General features: G+C 46.2%; 2 protein-coding genes across 4 annotated transcripts; one reads left to right on the plus strand and one right to left on the minus strand.

Annotated features, from left to right (window-relative positions):
• The first annotated feature begins 1930 nt into the window (after positions 1–1930).
• LOC101772398 lies at positions 1931–6695 on the plus strand. 3 transcript variants are annotated; one of them, XM_022825407.1, is made up of 5 exons: positions 1931–3271; positions 4378–4469; positions 5571–5806; positions 5944–6059; positions 6130–6695. In XM_022825407.1, exons 1-2 carry the CDS (start codon positions 2152–2154, stop codon positions 4446–4448), a joined length of 1191 nt encoding a protein of 396 aa, XP_022681142.1. In that variant the 5' UTR covers positions 1931–2151; the 3' UTR covers positions 4449–4469; positions 5571–5806; positions 5944–6059; positions 6130–6695. The 3 variants fall into 3 exon arrangements, with proteins under 3 accessions (XP_022681142.1, XP_022681141.1, XP_022681140.1); XM_022825406.1 differs by having other exon boundaries at positions 1932–3271; positions 4378–5478; positions 6130–6637; XM_022825405.1 differs by having other exon boundaries at positions 1932–3271; positions 4378–5806; positions 6130–6637.
• Positions 5933–12700, minus strand: LOC101784306 (caffeoylshikimate esterase). Its single transcript, XM_004963778.2, has 8 exons — positions 12450–12700; positions 12262–12355; positions 11370–11402; positions 7287–7433; positions 6983–7113; positions 6741–6878; positions 6449–6547; positions 5933–6349 (listed from the first exon to the last, which is right to left on the minus strand). Exons 1-8 carry the CDS (start codon positions 12468–12470, stop codon positions 5933–5935), a joined length of 1080 nt encoding a protein of 359 aa, XP_004963835.1. The 5' UTR covers positions 12471–12700.
• Positions 12701–16784: the final 4084 nt, after the last annotated feature.

The following is a 16784-nucleotide window of genomic DNA, read 5'->3' on the forward strand; positions in this document are numbered from 1 at the left end:
TAATTTGGTAGCACATGGATGAATTGTATTAGAATATTTGTAAGATAAACAAATCCACATGACTCTTTAGTGTATACTACATGATTAGTTAATTGCACAGTTGCATTTCTCACACTATGCAAACTTCCGTTACAAGATAATATAGCAAATAAACTAGTACCATCTTGACTAAGTTACTACCGATACTATATATTTTCCTGAGAATACATAGTAGTACATGTGAAGTAACCTTATTGAAAATGTATAGTAGTACATGGGAAGTAACCTTATTGAAAATGTATTGATTATGTAGATTAAGTAACTAAACATGTCATGCGCGTATAAAAAGTCACCATACCACCCTCACCTATGCCGGGCGACCCTTTTTGTGCAACTAGGCAGCATACCAGGGAGGCTGGGAGGTCCATCCCTGAATGAACAGTCATTTCAGCTTTTCAGCCGGCTTATAAGCTGAAGCGAATAGGCCTGAAGTCACCCCTGTGCAAAAAGAAAAGGAAAACCACAGGAAGCATCACTTGAGCGTGTCCATACGCGATCCATCTCTCCATGTCGACAACGACAGGCACAACCGCACCGTCTCAATATGCGTGGTTCGCATCATGCTCCTGCAGATAACGATGAGGCAGACTTCCATTTCTCGATGCGGGGCAACCAGCCGTATGGTAACCAGGGCGACCGGAGTGGAAGAAGACGATCCATCTCCGACTCGAATGCGATGTGCCTCCACTCGTCACCGCCGCGAGCGCAAAGTTCTTTCCTCTTTCTTTTGTTGGATCTGTATTGGCTGAGTGCACAATTTCAGTGCAGAGACCGGAACAATATTTCGTCTTGAAATAAATAAAGATTCCTTTGGAAATTCCCCTTTGAGCGTGGAATTATTGGGCCTTTTTCCTGGAAGCAGGTGCTTGAGGCCCTGCCCAAAACAGACGAAAAAGGCTCTAATATCAAAACTTTAAGGCGAAAGCAGATCCTTGAGGCCCAAACGAGCCAGATCGATTGCTATTCGTTCATGCTCTCTGACATATGGGCCCTCAATGGGGAAGCTCCTCGCGGCTCGCCCACGGCCCACGGCCCACGGCCCACCCCTGGCTTGCTCCACTCACACCGCCGCACTTCTCCCACCCGCTGTCGATCGGCCACTCTTCTCCGGCGACGGCGGACGACAAGGCTCCTCCTCCTTGACCCTACCCGGCTACCCCAACCCACCTACCTTCGAAATTTATCTTCGTGCTCCCGCGGTGACTACCTCCCCTGATATGGCGACGCGCTAGGCCACCGGCGGCATCGGAAGGGATCTCGCCACACGACACCGGCGACTTCCTTGCTCCTTGGTACGTGATAGCGACCACGGGTGGGTGGTGCTCTCCTGCTCAAGAATCCATGTGTTACCTGCTATAATTACTGGGGTTTGATTTGGTTTCTTTTACCTACGCCCAACTTATAAATATAAGCTAGCAATTTGCACAAGAATAATTTGTCCGAATATGATTATTGTTAACGTTTGTCTTTCAGGCTTGGAAATGGCGGTGGAGACGATATACTCTGAAATGTTGGTTGAACAATTGGTGCAAATCTATCCTCTGATATATGCACGTGTTTCACTTGTCAGTGTTTTCTACTGCACTGTTACCCCTGGAGCTGAGCTGTGCTTAGGTGTGGAATATGGTCATCTAGTCATCTTCCGCTTTCTGTCCCTGAGCTGTGGAATGGACATATGGACACAAATGTTACCTGGCTCTACAACTTGTACCTAAATCTTTTGCTGACTGTTCTGAAATTTTCTAATCTACTGGATTGGATTGGAGCTATGTTCAGTGATGTACAATCTGAAACTGCCGCTCGTTTTGGTTAGTGTGCTGGTGAAATATTGACACTTCCTGTTCAGTTGATAGTGCTAGTAGAGCTATAGAAGCATGAAGTGGTTGCTGCTGTGTCCGGAAGAAAAGATCATGAGAGGCCAGAAAAACCAATCTCATCATGTAAAAAGAAAAGAGGAAATCAACCTCACACTTTGGAGCCCAACCCAACACGCCAGCTCGCAGTCCACGTCCACCACATTCCTCGCCCGTCGCCGCCGCCGTTCGACGCCGACGCGCCGGCCAGCCGGCCAACTCAGGACTCACTCAGCGCCGCAGAGCAGGCGCTGTCCACATGAGCGAGGGTACCACCTCGCCGGCGCTGGAGCCGGAGCCAGCGCCTCTGCCGGACAACGACGACATCCACCGGGAGATCTTCCTCCGCCTCCCGCCGCTCCCGTCCTCCGTCCCCCGCGCCTCACTCGTCTGCAAGCGCTGGCGCCGCCTCCTCTCCGACCCCGCCTTCCTCCGCCGCTTCCGTGCCCACCACCGTGCGCCCCCCCTCCTCGGCTTCTTCGCCGACGAGGACGGCGACATCGAGTTCGTGCCCACGCTGCGCCGGCCCGATCGCATCCCCGCCGCGCGCTTCTCCGCGCCGCGGAAAGATGACGGCGACCACCTGAGCTTCCTCGGATGCCGCCACGGTCTCGCCCTCCTCGTCGACCGCGCGCAGCTCGAGGCCGTCGTGTGGAACCCCGTCACCGGCACCCGGCGCCGCGTGCCTTTCCCGCCGGGGTTCAACCAAGGACACGTCTACAAAGGCGCCGTGCTGAGCTCCTCCGGCGACGGCCACGTGCACGGTGATTGCCGCCTGATCCCCTTCAAATTGGTACTGGTGCATCATGCTGAGCTCCACGGCTCGGTTGCGACCGCCTGCCTATATGAATCGGAGTCTCGTGAATGGGGTAATGTCTGCTCAACAGCTATTCCACGCTTGTCTCTACATCAGCCTGGCGTCCTAGTTGGGAATCAAATTTACTGGATGCTATCGGGGACTAGCGACATACTTGAGTTTGATTTGGATGGCCAGAGTCTATCTGTAATTCAGAAGCCAGAGGACGCACATGTTACCAACAATTCAGGCCTTCAGGCCTTGAGGACACAAGATAACAAGCTTGGTCTTGCAACTGTGTCAAAACTAGGCATCCAATTGTGGGAGAGGAAGACCAACTCAGATGGTTTTGGCAGATGGGTGCCATTGAAAACTGTTGAACTAGACAAACTCCTTTCCATAAGTCCATCAATAAGGATACGGTCAGCAACGATTTTGGGGTTTGATGAGGATAGCAATGCCTTTTTTATTTGTACGAATATGGGCATCTACATGATACAGCTTGAGTCATTGCAGTTCACAAAACTTTTTGACGGTGATTGTTTTACTGCCTATTATCCCTACACAAGTTTCTATACAGCAGGTAATAGCTTTGTCTTCAGTTGCAAGTAGCAATGCAAATGGGTTAGTAGTGGTTAGTTAGCTAGTTGATTTTATCCCACTTTCTTTGCTTTGAAGTCTGGATTAGTTCACTCAAATGAGTTTTGTGTCGACCCAATGACCTACAAAAAGACAAACTTGCATCCCTAGTTGCAGAAGTAATCAAATCCAACTATTTTTTCTATATGATAATTGAAATATTGTTCATATGCTCAAGCGTTGACTAGCAGTTTAAACATATGCGTTTTAATTTTATTATCTGTTTCTCAAGTTGGTGAACTCATGGCAAAGTAATTTTTCATACAGTCGTTAATCTTGAATACATGAACCTAGTAGAAATTTCTTATTGTTATTGCCGGGCTATTGATGTATGCAAAAGATATTCAATGGTGCTTCTTGAACACCTGCTTTCAGCCTTTCAGCATCAGCTTCCAAAAGCATTAAGAAAATGGCAATACTTCGATTTAAGTAAACTTAAACCATCCAGTATACTAAATAAGTAGCTCGATTGGGACACTTGGAATTCATTATGTTTTTTTGCAAGATATTGTTTATCTCTATTGAATATTGATCTTGTTATTAAGTAAAAAAATCTGAGCCAATGGCATCAATGTTAGCTTGTGGACTAATACTTCTGTAGGTGATGTGTTCACTTGTACTGGGTTAGAACTAAATAATGTTTTCATCTACAGGATCAAATTTTACTTGAAGTAAAAATAACATGCTGCATCTAAGTGGCTGTGCTCATTTTATTTTCTCACTGAAGTTTCTCAATTTTAACTCATTTTTATAAGGTTCATTTGGGATAGGTAGAACAATGTTGTCTCTTTGTCTAAGGAATCTAAACATGTTGCTCAACACTAGGCGGGTGATTATTGTTGCTCAGTGATTTGCTGTGTACTTGGCATTAGATTTGGCTCTTTTTCTTGCCCATTTATAACATAATAATAAAAGCTAATAATTTTCTCAGTTTACATGGTTACATTACAGTAAGGATAACCTGAATCTGATTATCACACCTTTGATCTACTGTATCAATTTGGCTTTACTTCTTTTCTATTGATTCACTGGACATTTTTTTTCTCATAGGCTTGGGCATTGGTGGTGGAGATAGTAGAGCTGAAATGTTGAACAATACATTGTCCCAATATATCTTGTAAGCTGAGGTGTTTGATTAATAGGTGATGTAAATTTATCTTCTTCTATGTGTATGTTCTCTTGTCACCATCTTGGTTGAATATATGCTCAAAATGTTTAGGAAATCCATCACCTATTTTGTAATTTAGATCACTGTCTTTCAGTTGTAAACAGGCTGCATTTTAATGTGTTTAGTAGTCAAATTATTTGGTCATTGCTTGGCCATTGATGTATGAAAATATTCTGTGGTGCTTTCTTTTATTGTTTTTCCAGTGTGAACATCCTAATAGGAAATGAATAGCTCAATTGGCATTGCAACTTTCTGTTTTGTTTTATTCATTGATCATTACCTTCTCCAAGATAATATGTATCTCTATTGTTCTTACTACTAAATCGTAAATCTGTAAAGGCGATTGCATATATCTTATGAAATAACAGTAGCCTCATTAAAACTTTTGTGAAAGATTCACGCTGCAAGTGATGTTTGTACTTTTACTGGATTAGAGCTAAATGGTGCTTGTTTTATATTTCACAAGGCTAATTTTTATTTCTTTCTAAGCATTTATGGTCATATTTTTCACTGAAGATTCTCAATTTGAGATTATTTGAAATAATTTCATTGGGATAAGTGAAATAAATTTCTCCAGAGCAGTTGTGGATAACTTTATTTTGTGTGATGGGCTCATTAGTGCAAAACATGTCCTTCATTACTAGGTTATTTGTGGCTGTATGACCATTATTGTTCTGCATACTTTTCTCGTTATTGCCAATAGATTCGATTTATTTACCTGTTTCTAATCTTTTGATAAAATTCAGCAATTTTGTGAATTCACAAGAATATATGATGGAAGGTTGACCTGAATAGATCTTAAGGTTTGGGCTTTCCTTGGTTTTAGTTGGTTCGTTGGATTTGTGTTTCTTTTAGGCTTGGGATTGGTGGTGGAGATGATAGAGCTGAAATGTCAAACCATACATGAGATGATTGTTGCCCCATTGTGAAGTGTTGTGCTGGTTGAACCATGGATGTGAATTGATCTTCTACTATGCGTATAGGTGTATATTGTGTTGCTTGTCAGTGTTTTTCCACCTCAGTTCTACCTGTGGATCCATGATGTCCTACATGTTCCATGTGGAATATGCTTTAGGATGGAGAAAAGGTATGGAGGGAAAAAAAAGGGAGCTGCAAGCAAACCAAACGAGGAAGGAACCCGCAAGGGGATCACCTGCCTTCTGCGGTGCCGCGACGAGATGGTCAGCGAGCTTGGCCTCTTGTCCCCCAAGAAGACCAAGGCCGATGACCAAAAAAAAAAGTTGGGTACCTGAATTTTTCAGTCACCAATTCGGGTATCAACTATGGAAGACTGAAATACTTGAAATTCAGGTATCTCAAATGCCATCGTTGTGACTTGACTTCCAGTGTTCCTTTGGAGTACATGTTAATCACGATGATCATCATGTCGTTAGTCACCGAAACCTTTTATGCTGATGGGTGGATTGTTCTGAATATCTACATCCTAGATTGGTGCTGGTTTGGTTGGCCACCGAGCCCGCAGAGGAAGCTGCAGCCACACTGAGGCTGGCCGTGTGGTGACACGGGCACCGGACTCTCTGCACCATTGCTGCTGGTAGCACAGGTGATTTTCTTGGACGCCTCTTGGTGGTGCTTGTTTTCGGGCTCTAGTGGAGGTCTGACCCGTTCTTCAGGTTTCCAATGGCGACTGCGCTGGTCGAGCCATGCGAGAATGTCAGAGAACACCAGCTCCACGTTCTCGTCAGGCTCACCGGCGGTGAGGCCGTGCCACATCCCTGGGTAGAGCTTGATGGTCTTGTCGGTGCTGGCTGAGCGCTCGTAGAGGGTGCGGCTGACCTCCGGGTCGGTCACCGTGTCGGCCTCGCCGTGCAGGACCAGAAATGGCACCCTCACCTGGCAGAAACATATCCATAAATTACAAATTATAAAAATCTGGATTGAGAAAGCTAACACATTCTGTATATTGCTAGCAGATAGAGGTTGTTAGAGGACCTCTGACAGATTATCTTCCACATCCATGCTGGTCCTGAGCAGCTCCAGCGCAGACTTCAGCCGGGGCCTGTCCTGGTAGATGAGCTTGTTCTTCCTGACCTGCTCATGGTTACAGAAGAACTTAATTCAGCGATAATGTCTGAACTTGCTATATGTTTCGAGTGAGTATAGTTTTCCAAAAACTATTGATGAGATAACATTCATGTTTTCTTCAGATGACACAAGATCATGTGAAACACCATCAAAATACATACTGCAGCCATCAACAGAGTTGCTCCAAGATTTTAGTTACCTTTTCACGCTTGATGGGGTCCTTGAATGTGGAGTTGATGATATCTTTGGTCGGGACAATCTTCCATTTTGGGATTATCTCCTCCACCTTAGTCAGGAAGGAGACCACAAGAGGGTGCGGTTTCACCTTCTCTGATATCTGCAATCACGCAAACAGTCCACACTTGACTTGAGCAACCAAGCAGCAAGTTCAGATTCATGGGGATTGAGCCTAAGGATAGCAGCATAGGACTTAGGACAGACCTTGCACATTGGCGCCACAAGGACTGCTCCATCCCAGAATGCTGGATCCTTCCTATGCAACAGTAGAACGACAGCTCCACCCATGGACTCTCCGTACAGGAACCGGCTTTTGTTCCTGTAATCCTCCATCTCTGCAGAACGACGGCTCCACCCATGAATACTTTGATATCCATAAGAATTTGAGGACACATTAAAATGTGAGACACGAAACTAAGTTGCTATTCTGAGTCAAGCAAAATATATGTAGAGATCATATGTTGCATTACAAGGTCTTGGCAGCGATTAAAGTGAAATATGTTTTTACCGCAGATGGATTTGAAGAACTGGTCGCAGTCAGTCACAAGGTTGTCGAACTTCTGGATGTAGCATCTGGCACCCATGGACTTGCCGTGGCCCTCATAATCGATCCCGAACACACCATACCCTGCTGTGGCCATCTTGATCCCACATTCTGCCAGGCAACAGTGTTCCCCACCATTAGACAGAAGGGATCATGGTAACACACATTTTTCAAGTAACCAGACACCAACATTCATGAACATTGATGCTCAATGGTCAATACATCAGTTCATAAATAACTTTTGAGAAAAAGACATCAATTCAAGTGATCTTATTCTCATCAACAATACATGCAACTGCAACTAGCAGCATTTAAAATGAAAGATTCCTGCGACACAAGGATTTGAGTGCTTTATACTCTTATTATACTATTATGTACGTAATAAAAACTAAAAATACTGAGCCTTGACCACCATTATTTGTGTGTTGTCAAGGCTCACTTTTAGTTCTTAAATCTTAATTAAAAAAATCCCGTATACTGTCATATATTCTTGTAAATTCAGAACATTGCATATCCTTATCTTTATTTTGAGCATGAAGCTGAATTGCATTGAAAACTTTGGCATATGATATATAGGTCCCAAATCAAAATTATGACCAAGCAAAACCTTATCTAGCCCAGTTCCAGGACGGATTGCCCTAACACCGAAACTAAATCGGTGGCACACTGTAAACTACATATCTGCGAATATGAAACCTTTCTACTAGCTTTTGATTTGCAGGTAATAGGAAGGAGTACAAGACACCTCAAAGCCAAATCAGGACCAAAGTTTCTGGATATCTGTGGGCTATAGCAAACAATGGCAACTCCTCCAACTCAAAATAAGGTCGAGCATCTCCCAGTTCCTGCTTATTGAAATTCTCTGAGCTAAATGAAACCAAGAACAACAAAACCTTTTAAGTCAAGCAATAGTACCATCTCTCATTATTAACTGCCAAATGGTATCCCGAGCATCGGTTAATAGTTTCTAGATCCTTACAATCTCATTATCATTTTTTAGATAATGGATGGTGTATCTCTCATTTTCAGGTAACTGTCAACTCTGTTGTTGCGTAGCTTTGAGATCTGACTGGCTACTGGGAAAAAAATGTAGAGGTAAACACCTCAAAGGTGTTGCATTGCCATCATCAGCTTTCTTTATCAAGACTCAAAAGTATCTTCCAATTGTGGTTCATTTTTAACTATCTTTTGCCAAAGTTCGTCTAAACTTAAGACAGATGGTTTGAACCTTGAACAGGTGAAGTGGCATTATGAAATCGTATGCAGGAATTCGGTCCGCTCTGGGTGGCTCCCCCGGCCCCGTCTCAACCTTCCTGTCTCCCTCGTCCGTCCTCCGCCGCCGCTAGAGTTGCTCGCCAGAAGTCTGGCCAGCAGCGGGGAAGGTGGCGGCGGGGCCATCTCGCTCTTCCCCTTCCTCTCAAACCTCTTCTCCCCCCATCCTTGCTACTTGTCCTGGCGGCGTTCACTTGGCTCCCGACCAGATCCACTCCATGGGCGGCCAGATCTGCGCGCGGGGACGCCGGATCTGCGTGCAGCTCGCGGTTCCCGGCGGGTTCCCGTGGTTGAGCCTTGGCGGCGACCGGGGCAGGCGGCTCTCTCCGCCGCGACGTTACGTTCCTCTTGAGGTGCAAGATCAGCTTGGAGGGGTGGCGGTGCTCGGGTTTGTTTTAGTGCACTTGCAGGGATGCTAGAGCGTACGATAGAGATTGACGTGCAGTTGCTACACGACTATAGAGCATCAGGAAGTAGGGGTTGTCAAGCATGATGATCTAACTTTTAAAGTTTCTAAGAAAATAGCAAAATAGCATATGTGAAGGATTAGTTGCTGCACAAGGCTCGATGCAAAGTTGAAGCAAGAGTACAAAATAAGCAAATAAGTTGCTTATGAACCAATCACTCTTGCTTATAGAGTTGCTTATAAGTTGCTTCTGCATAAGCAAATAAGCAACTCTTGGGTTGCTTATGGGGACTAAAAGGTGCACTTTACACCTCCTACCATTATTCAATGCACCCTATCCCTTTCTCTCTCTCCTCTCTCCCGTAACCACTCAGGCATGGCGCCGCTTTCGCTCCCGCCCGCACGCCTCCGCGCCGCCCACCGCCGCTCCCGCCCGCCTCCGCGCTGCCCGCCCACCGCCCGCCTCCCCGCCGCCCACCACTGCTCCCGCCCGCTCGCTGCCACTCCCGCCCGCCGCCGCCGCTCCCGCCCGCCCGCCTCCGCACCACCCGCCGCCGCTCCCGCCCGCCGCCTGCCACCCCACGCTCCGCTGGGTGCTCTCCTACGCCGCCGATCTCTGGCTCGCCGCGCACAGGGACCTGGAACGTCGGGATCGGGCGTGTGCAGGAAGAAGAAGGGTGGGGAGGCAAATTGGAGGGGTAGCAACAAAGGGGCAAATATGATAATGTCCATCTCATTCAATGCTCATAAGCAAGGGTATCCAAACAGTCTAGCTAAAAATAAGCAACTCCAAATAAGCAACTTTAAGTTGCTTATAATAAGCAACTCAAACCAAACAGGCCCTTAGTCTTTCTAGTTTTCTTTCTTAGGGCCTGTTTGGTTTCAATTGCTTCAACTTAAAGTTGCTTATTGTAGTTTCTTATTTTTAGCTCTAGGTGTTTGGTTTGGGTTGCTTATATGCATTAAATGAGACTGCTATTGACATATTTGCCCCTGCCATCCCATTTCCCTCTACCCCTAAAAATTACCCAGCTCCTGGCCCTTGGCGCCAGAAGAAGCGGGCCGGGGCGGGAGTGGCGCGCGGAGGCCGCCGCCGCCGGTGGGGTGCGAGCGGCGCGCGGAGGCCGGCGGCGGCGGCGGGGCGCGAGCGGCGGTCCGGAGCGGGAGCGGAGGCTGGCGGCGGGAGCGGCGCGCCGAGGCTGGCGGCGGCAGCGGGGCGCGAGCGGCGGTCCGGCGCGCGGATCTAGGGGAGAGAGTGCGGACGAGGGGAGAGAGAAAGGGGGAGTAAATGAGGGTAGGGAGGTAAAGAGCATCTCATAAGCAAAATAAGCAGATCTTGTGTTGCTTATTTGCTTATAAGAAGCAACCCCATAAGCAACTCTATAAGCAAGACTGATTGGTTCGTAAGCAACTTATTTGCTTATTTTTAAGTTGCTTATGCATAAGCAGGAGAAACCAAACAGGCCCTTAGTCTCTTTCTTTCTTGTTTTCCTTGTTTCTCGTTTTAAGGAGTGGAGTCTAAGTACTCATGTATCTTCTGATTATATGGTCGGATTTATTTCTTTACGATCGTAGACACTTGCAAATGTTCAAGATCGGATAATTTCCTTAATTAAAAAAAATGAAATCGTATACACATAAGAGCAAATATGACGGACATGAAATTCAAATTCCTGCGAAAACTTCTCTAAATCATAATCTACCAAGCAAGGTATTAACACCAAATTTAGGGCAATGTTAACGAACTAAGTAACCTTAACTGTGCTTCTCAACCAGGTATTGCCTTCTCAAGGTATCTCTAGAAAATATGGGTGATGGGTTGGGTGCACATGCTTCCAGAAATATGCATGGGTAAATTCAATTCAACAGACCAGAAAACAGCTGCTTTAATAGAAGCCTGGCCATAGAACCGTAGCGGCTGGTATAAAAACACATGGAATAGTTCTAATTCATCAGAGCAATGCATCTAGTCATCTAGCATTCATAGTTTCACATTCGAAAATAAGGCAATCTCTTCTACTTTAGAATTCACCTAAGAACACAAAGTGGCTTTATTCTTCTGTGGTAATTAACAGCTCCCCATGCCTCTCTCTTTTATGCCAACCACTCCTCTCTTGTAATCAATATCTTGTGAGGTTCTGCATTTTACTTCTTTTAACTACAGCGCGAAGCCTCATTAAATTTCTGATAGATATGCACGAATGTGAAGTCATGGTTGACGTAAGATAAACAAAAATAACAAGTGACTGAAACTGAAACATCATTTAGCTTTTTTACATGTACGCCCGTCTTCAAATAATTTCCAGGTCGAAAATTAAAGGAAAGAACAAGAGGGATAGCGCGAGCACGAAAGCCCGGGAGTACCGTACCTCTCATGAACTCGCTGCACTCCGCACCGTAACCTGAAGATCGAAGAAGAAGGGGGAAAAGTCAATATCTTCGAATGAGAAAAATTCAAAGCTTAGAACGGGTTGAGTTTGTTTTTTTATGAAACACTACTGAAAAACTGAGTATTAGTCCTAACTCTTAATACCGGTTGTTTTTTGACTCAGTACTAGCATTAGTACCGAGTCTAACGTCTAGTTCTCTAGGAGCCCCTGTGACCCCCTTTAGTACTGGTTGGGAGCTCCACCCGGTACTAAAGGTCATTTATTACTAATGTGCCTGAGGGCCTTTAGTACCGGGTGGAGCTCCTAACCTTATCTTCCCGACCCCCTCCCCTCTCCCTCACCCTCTCCCTCTCCTCTCAGCCCTCTCCCTCTCCCCTTTACTCTCAGCTCCCCCCGGCGACGGTGGCCAACCCCTCCCTCCCTGGTGATGGCCGCCACCTTCCTCCCTCCCTCCCTCCACTTCTCACTCTCGAGGTTGGCCGGCACCTCCTCTGCCTTCCCTCCCCTCCCCCTCCGCTCGCCCCTCACCGGTAGTGAGGAGCAGCAGCGGGGCGCAAGGTGAGGTTCAGCGGCGCGGGTTGCAAGGCCACGACAGCGGGCGCGGCCGAGAGCGAAGGGGCGGAGGGGTGCGACGGCAGTCCGAGCTCGGTCTCGGGCAGGGTGCGGCTCAGGCTCAAGCCGGTGGGATTTCTTTTTTTAATACCCTTTAGTACCGGTTATTTGATCCGGTCCTAAAGACGCTTTCCTAGCAATGAAACAGTAGTGGTAAGCCCCTACTGATTATATTACATTAAGAGAGTGACAAAAGTCTTAGAAATCACACTTATGAGACAGAGAAAGAGTTTGTGCCGGTGGCTACAAGAGCTCCTACCATGGCAGAGGAAGACGAGCGCCTTGGGCGAGGAGGACGCTGGCAGCCACCGGCACGTGAAGAGCTGCACGCCACTCGGATTGCTCACATACTCCTGCATCGACCGCCATAATCGATTACAAAGTTCGTCGAAAATGACCCAAGCAGAAAAGGCAAACATCTTTCTTGGAACTCGACGAACTGCTCACCTCATGGTACTCTATGTCCATCTTCTAGATATGGTTGCTCTATCACACGCACGAAGAAGCAAAGAGATTTTTTTGAATCAGGAGACAGGAGGAGGAGAAAAAATCCGTAGAGGGAGCAACGTTACAGAGAACACAAGCACGCGCAGCTACGAGCAGCCGGATGCTGGTTGCTTGGTCGTCGAGGAAGACGGGAGTCGTGTGGGAGTGGGAGGAGGCGCAGCACGTCTGTACAGTCTTGCCGATCTGGAGGATCTTTTTCAATTCCACCTCGGGGTGTTGGACAGCAGGTATAGTTTATGGTTTGATACAGATCAGATGAGGAGTATCTTTGTTTATTTTGGTGCTACATCCGATTCATAATGCTTGTTGTTTTTAGAGTTGGGCACAAGAATTAAGGAGTAACATGATGACCATATCTTGCCCTTGATTAATGTATTCTATAAAGTGTGTGTATGTGCCGTGCAGAAAGAAGTTGTAGAGGAGCTAAGACTGGGAAAAATAAACTAAAGTCGTCTACGAGTTGTAGAACTACAAGTATTCTTGAACCCTTGTTATATAGGGAAATGAATGCCAAAACCGCAGTATTGCTGGCCAAACCGGTGATTACTTATGGAGAAGATTTGGGAGACGAGATTGTACAAAGGTCGTTCTTCGTACAATCAAATATGGCATTGTTTTTGTTAATGTCGTAAAACTGTTCTTTTTTTTTTCTTGAAACGGCCTTTTTTTTTAAAACAAACATGCTGCGGAGCTGCCACTATATTAAAAAAAGAGGTGACCTCTAAATTATTTCTGTTAATATCTTCTTAGCATAGTGTGTTTGTCCCTTGAACCCACGCATAGTCTATTTTTTATATTAACACAGGAAACCACCTCAATAAGACCCCTCAACTAAGATTCATCTCCTCTCACTCCATCCCATACTTCCCTCTCCCATTCTCCACCTCTCCCCAAGCTCAGGATCCAGGAACAAGTAGAAAAGTGGGAGAGAGCTCAAGCGCCCAAGATCCACCCTCCATCAGTCCATCACGTTTCTGTGCTTGGGTTTTGCCGGGGATCGACACGGGAGCGTTCACCGCGGTCACCTCCACCTCTTCCTTAAGAGGGGGGGTGTCAAAGTGTAGCAAAATTGTTAATTAGAGGGGTTAAATCAATATTTTTATCTCAAATACAAGGTGAAAATGTATATGATCTAATGAGGTGATAAAGCATAGGGGGCCAAGCCCCCTAAACCCCCTTGGCTCCGCCCCTATCGTTAAGCATTAGAAAAGTTTAGGAAACAATGATCCAATTTACTCAGTACTTTTCACATACATCTTAATTTTACTAAAATGAGGAATTCCATATGATGCAACCATTCTTATGGGTGAAAGACGTAGCCGCTATACTCTCGATTTTAAGCATTAAGTTTATAATAGAAATTCAAATAATTTTGGATATTAGAATAATGTTAAGCTTTTGAATAATTTCAAATGAGGCAGCAAAATGTGGTGTATATGGGATCCCTGATGTGTTGCGAAAATTATGGCTTAGGATTTAATTGTAGTTGTGTTTGCCTTTGACTTGTTGATATCCTTTACCTCTGTTTTGAGACAAATATCCTTCAGCTTTAGGGCTTGGAAATTATTAGTAACTCTGCTAGAAGCCCAAAGAAATCACCAAGTTTTGGGCTGAATGTCCATCCATGCACACACACCAACACTACTTTGAGGTCCAATTTTTCCACTTCCTGTTCTGACAAGTGGGCCCACGGCTGAAGAAAGAGGGAGATTGTCAGTCTGCTCCACGCACTGCGCTGCGCTGCGCTGCCACCCTTCCCCTTCCTTCGACCCTTCCCCAAATGAGACCTAGCTCGCCACTAGCCGGTGAGACCTATCTCTTCTGGGCTTCCTCCCCTCCCCAACACGACAATGCGTTAGGTGATCGGCGGCTTCATAAGGGCGCCCGCCCACGCGGGGCCGCCGCTGCTGACTTCCTCAGCTCTAACAGTGGTGGCGAGTGGGTGTTTCCTCCAATGCTGGTATACTTTTCTCGTGGATGCACAGTGTACTAGTAGCTAATCCCAGCCGCCCCATCGCTGGTCTTTCCTCGAATCGGAGCAGGCCACCCGCATCCGCCGATCGGATGGGCAAGCCCCGCGCCTCGCCGGCACCGGCGTTCTTGGCGGACAACGAGGACCTCCTCCTGGAGATCCTGCTCCGCCTCCTACCGCTCCTGTCGTTGCTTCCCCGCGCCTCCCTCGTCTGTAAGTGCTAGCGCCGCCTCCTTTCCGACCCCCAGTTCCTTCGCCGCTTCCGGGCCTACCACCGGAAACGTCCGATGCTGGGATTCTTCTCCGTGGACTTCCACAACGAAGATGGGCCCATACCCGTCTTCGCCCCCACGCTGGCCGCCCCCGACCACATCCCACCCATGCGCTTCTTCTTCCCGAATCACCCTTGTGAGGTTTTGTTCTTCTTCGGATGTCACCACGGCCTTGCCCTTCTCTTCAACCGGAGGAAGCTTGAGGCTGTCGTGTGGGATCCCATCACCCACCTCTAGCACAGCATAGCTTTGCCGCCAGAGCTAAAAATCCAAGAGGAACTCCAAAGATGGTTTTCTCTACTAGATATGGGCTTTATGTGTACACGGTGACATCTTGTAGCGGAACCACCCAAATTAACCCGGTTAAAGTGTTCTCAATGTCGCCTCATATGCGAACCACACTTTAATCAAGTCAATTCGGCAGTCCGTCGGGTTATACTTGATAAACCACTTGTTTCGGATCGAACGAAAAGCATCTCACACGAAGGCGAGTATAGAGATTACAACATTTCAGTACTTAAAGCATAGATCCGAATTAAGTTATTACACATCCATTGTTCAAAAGTTCAGAAGTAAAACGTTCAGAGTTTCAAAGCAGCGGAAAAATGATAACAACTACACGTCAAGACAAAATATCACGACGAAGCCAACCATGATATCAATAACCGCGATCCTCACCGTCCGAGGATGGGTCCCACTCGACCGTCCAACCCGAAGGTAGCTGGGTCGGCCAAGTTACACAAGCAGCAAACTCCTCAACATCTAAGTTACCTGAAAGTAAAGCCACAAGCAAGGCTGAGTATACTAATACTCAACAAGACTTACCCGTCAGGTGGTAACTACTCCACCGACTTCTAGACATGCAAGACTTTTGGCTGAGTGGTTTGTTTTACCAAAAGCATCTAAAGTAGGTCCTTATTTTCAGGTTTTAGCATTAGGTTCTAGTTGATTAACAATTCTAGGTAAGCACCTATTCTAAACAAGCATGGTGAATAAGCAATTAATTCAAGCATCAGTATTAAATAATCATCCTTTGTTCCACTTCTTACTCAGTGCAGAAGCACAGTCAAGTAGTCTCAAACTGTGAGAGGTAGACGATTCGAATCGAGTTTCTTAACCTTGCAAGGTGAACCTAACCCCACAATATATGCTACTGTCGCGCCGGGTTCACATATATCAGCCGTCCCCATCAATTCGGGATGTTTGTCTAGAGCCCACTTCCCTTGGCATACAATGCCCCAACGTTCCTGGAATGATGCCGTACCGAGGCTGCACTTGTACCCACATGAGGCCTCATGGGAACTCGGTTCCAAAGAGAGCGGGGTAAAGGTCCATGTCGGTTCAATCAGGTACTAGGCTTTTCCATCCCATACTAGGTATGAGATTAGTACTTTCAAACAATTGACCATTGTTCTAACACACCTCGACCTAAGCAGTTTTCCACTAGATAGGCGGGGCAATCCAACATCCACCAAAAAGAACATATAGCCCAGCCCCGCTCGTCAATCCTTAAGGTTGCAACATAAGAAATCAAGCTTCTCCTATAGCTCGCGAGTGACAGGAAATCACTCGACTTTTACTGTGTTCCTATTTAGCATTGCAACTACTCGCCTTAACATACTAGTATTCAGTACATAGGTACCTAGGATCATGCAACTAGGGTTTCAAGCAACTCCTATAAACTTAATGCACAAACATAACTAGCATAAGTAGTGCATAATTTTAGAAACTAGGGTTATGCTCCGGGGCTTGCCTTCTTGATCTAAGTTAGCCTTGGGCTCTTCCGAACTTTGGTCCGGGCCTTGGTTCATCTCGATCACGTTCAGCTCAGCGAGGGAGTGTCTTTCTTCATGTTCTAGGCCGAGCTCGTACGTTCCGTCCACGAGGTTAGCTTCTACACGAGATGCATATGCAATAATTCAATAATTCCACCTTTCATGGTATGAATGGCATTTAATATATTATTACAAAGCATAGCTAATTCAAGACCAAACTTATTTAGACAAGCACCTGTACTATCTTTCTTCACGG

The sequence above is a fragment of the Setaria italica genome, chromosome III, assembly GCF_000263155.2.
Source record: "Setaria italica strain Yugu1 chromosome III, Setaria_italica_v2.0, whole genome shotgun sequence".
Lineage (NCBI taxonomy): Eukaryota > Viridiplantae > Streptophyta > Magnoliopsida > Poales > Poaceae > Setaria > Setaria italica.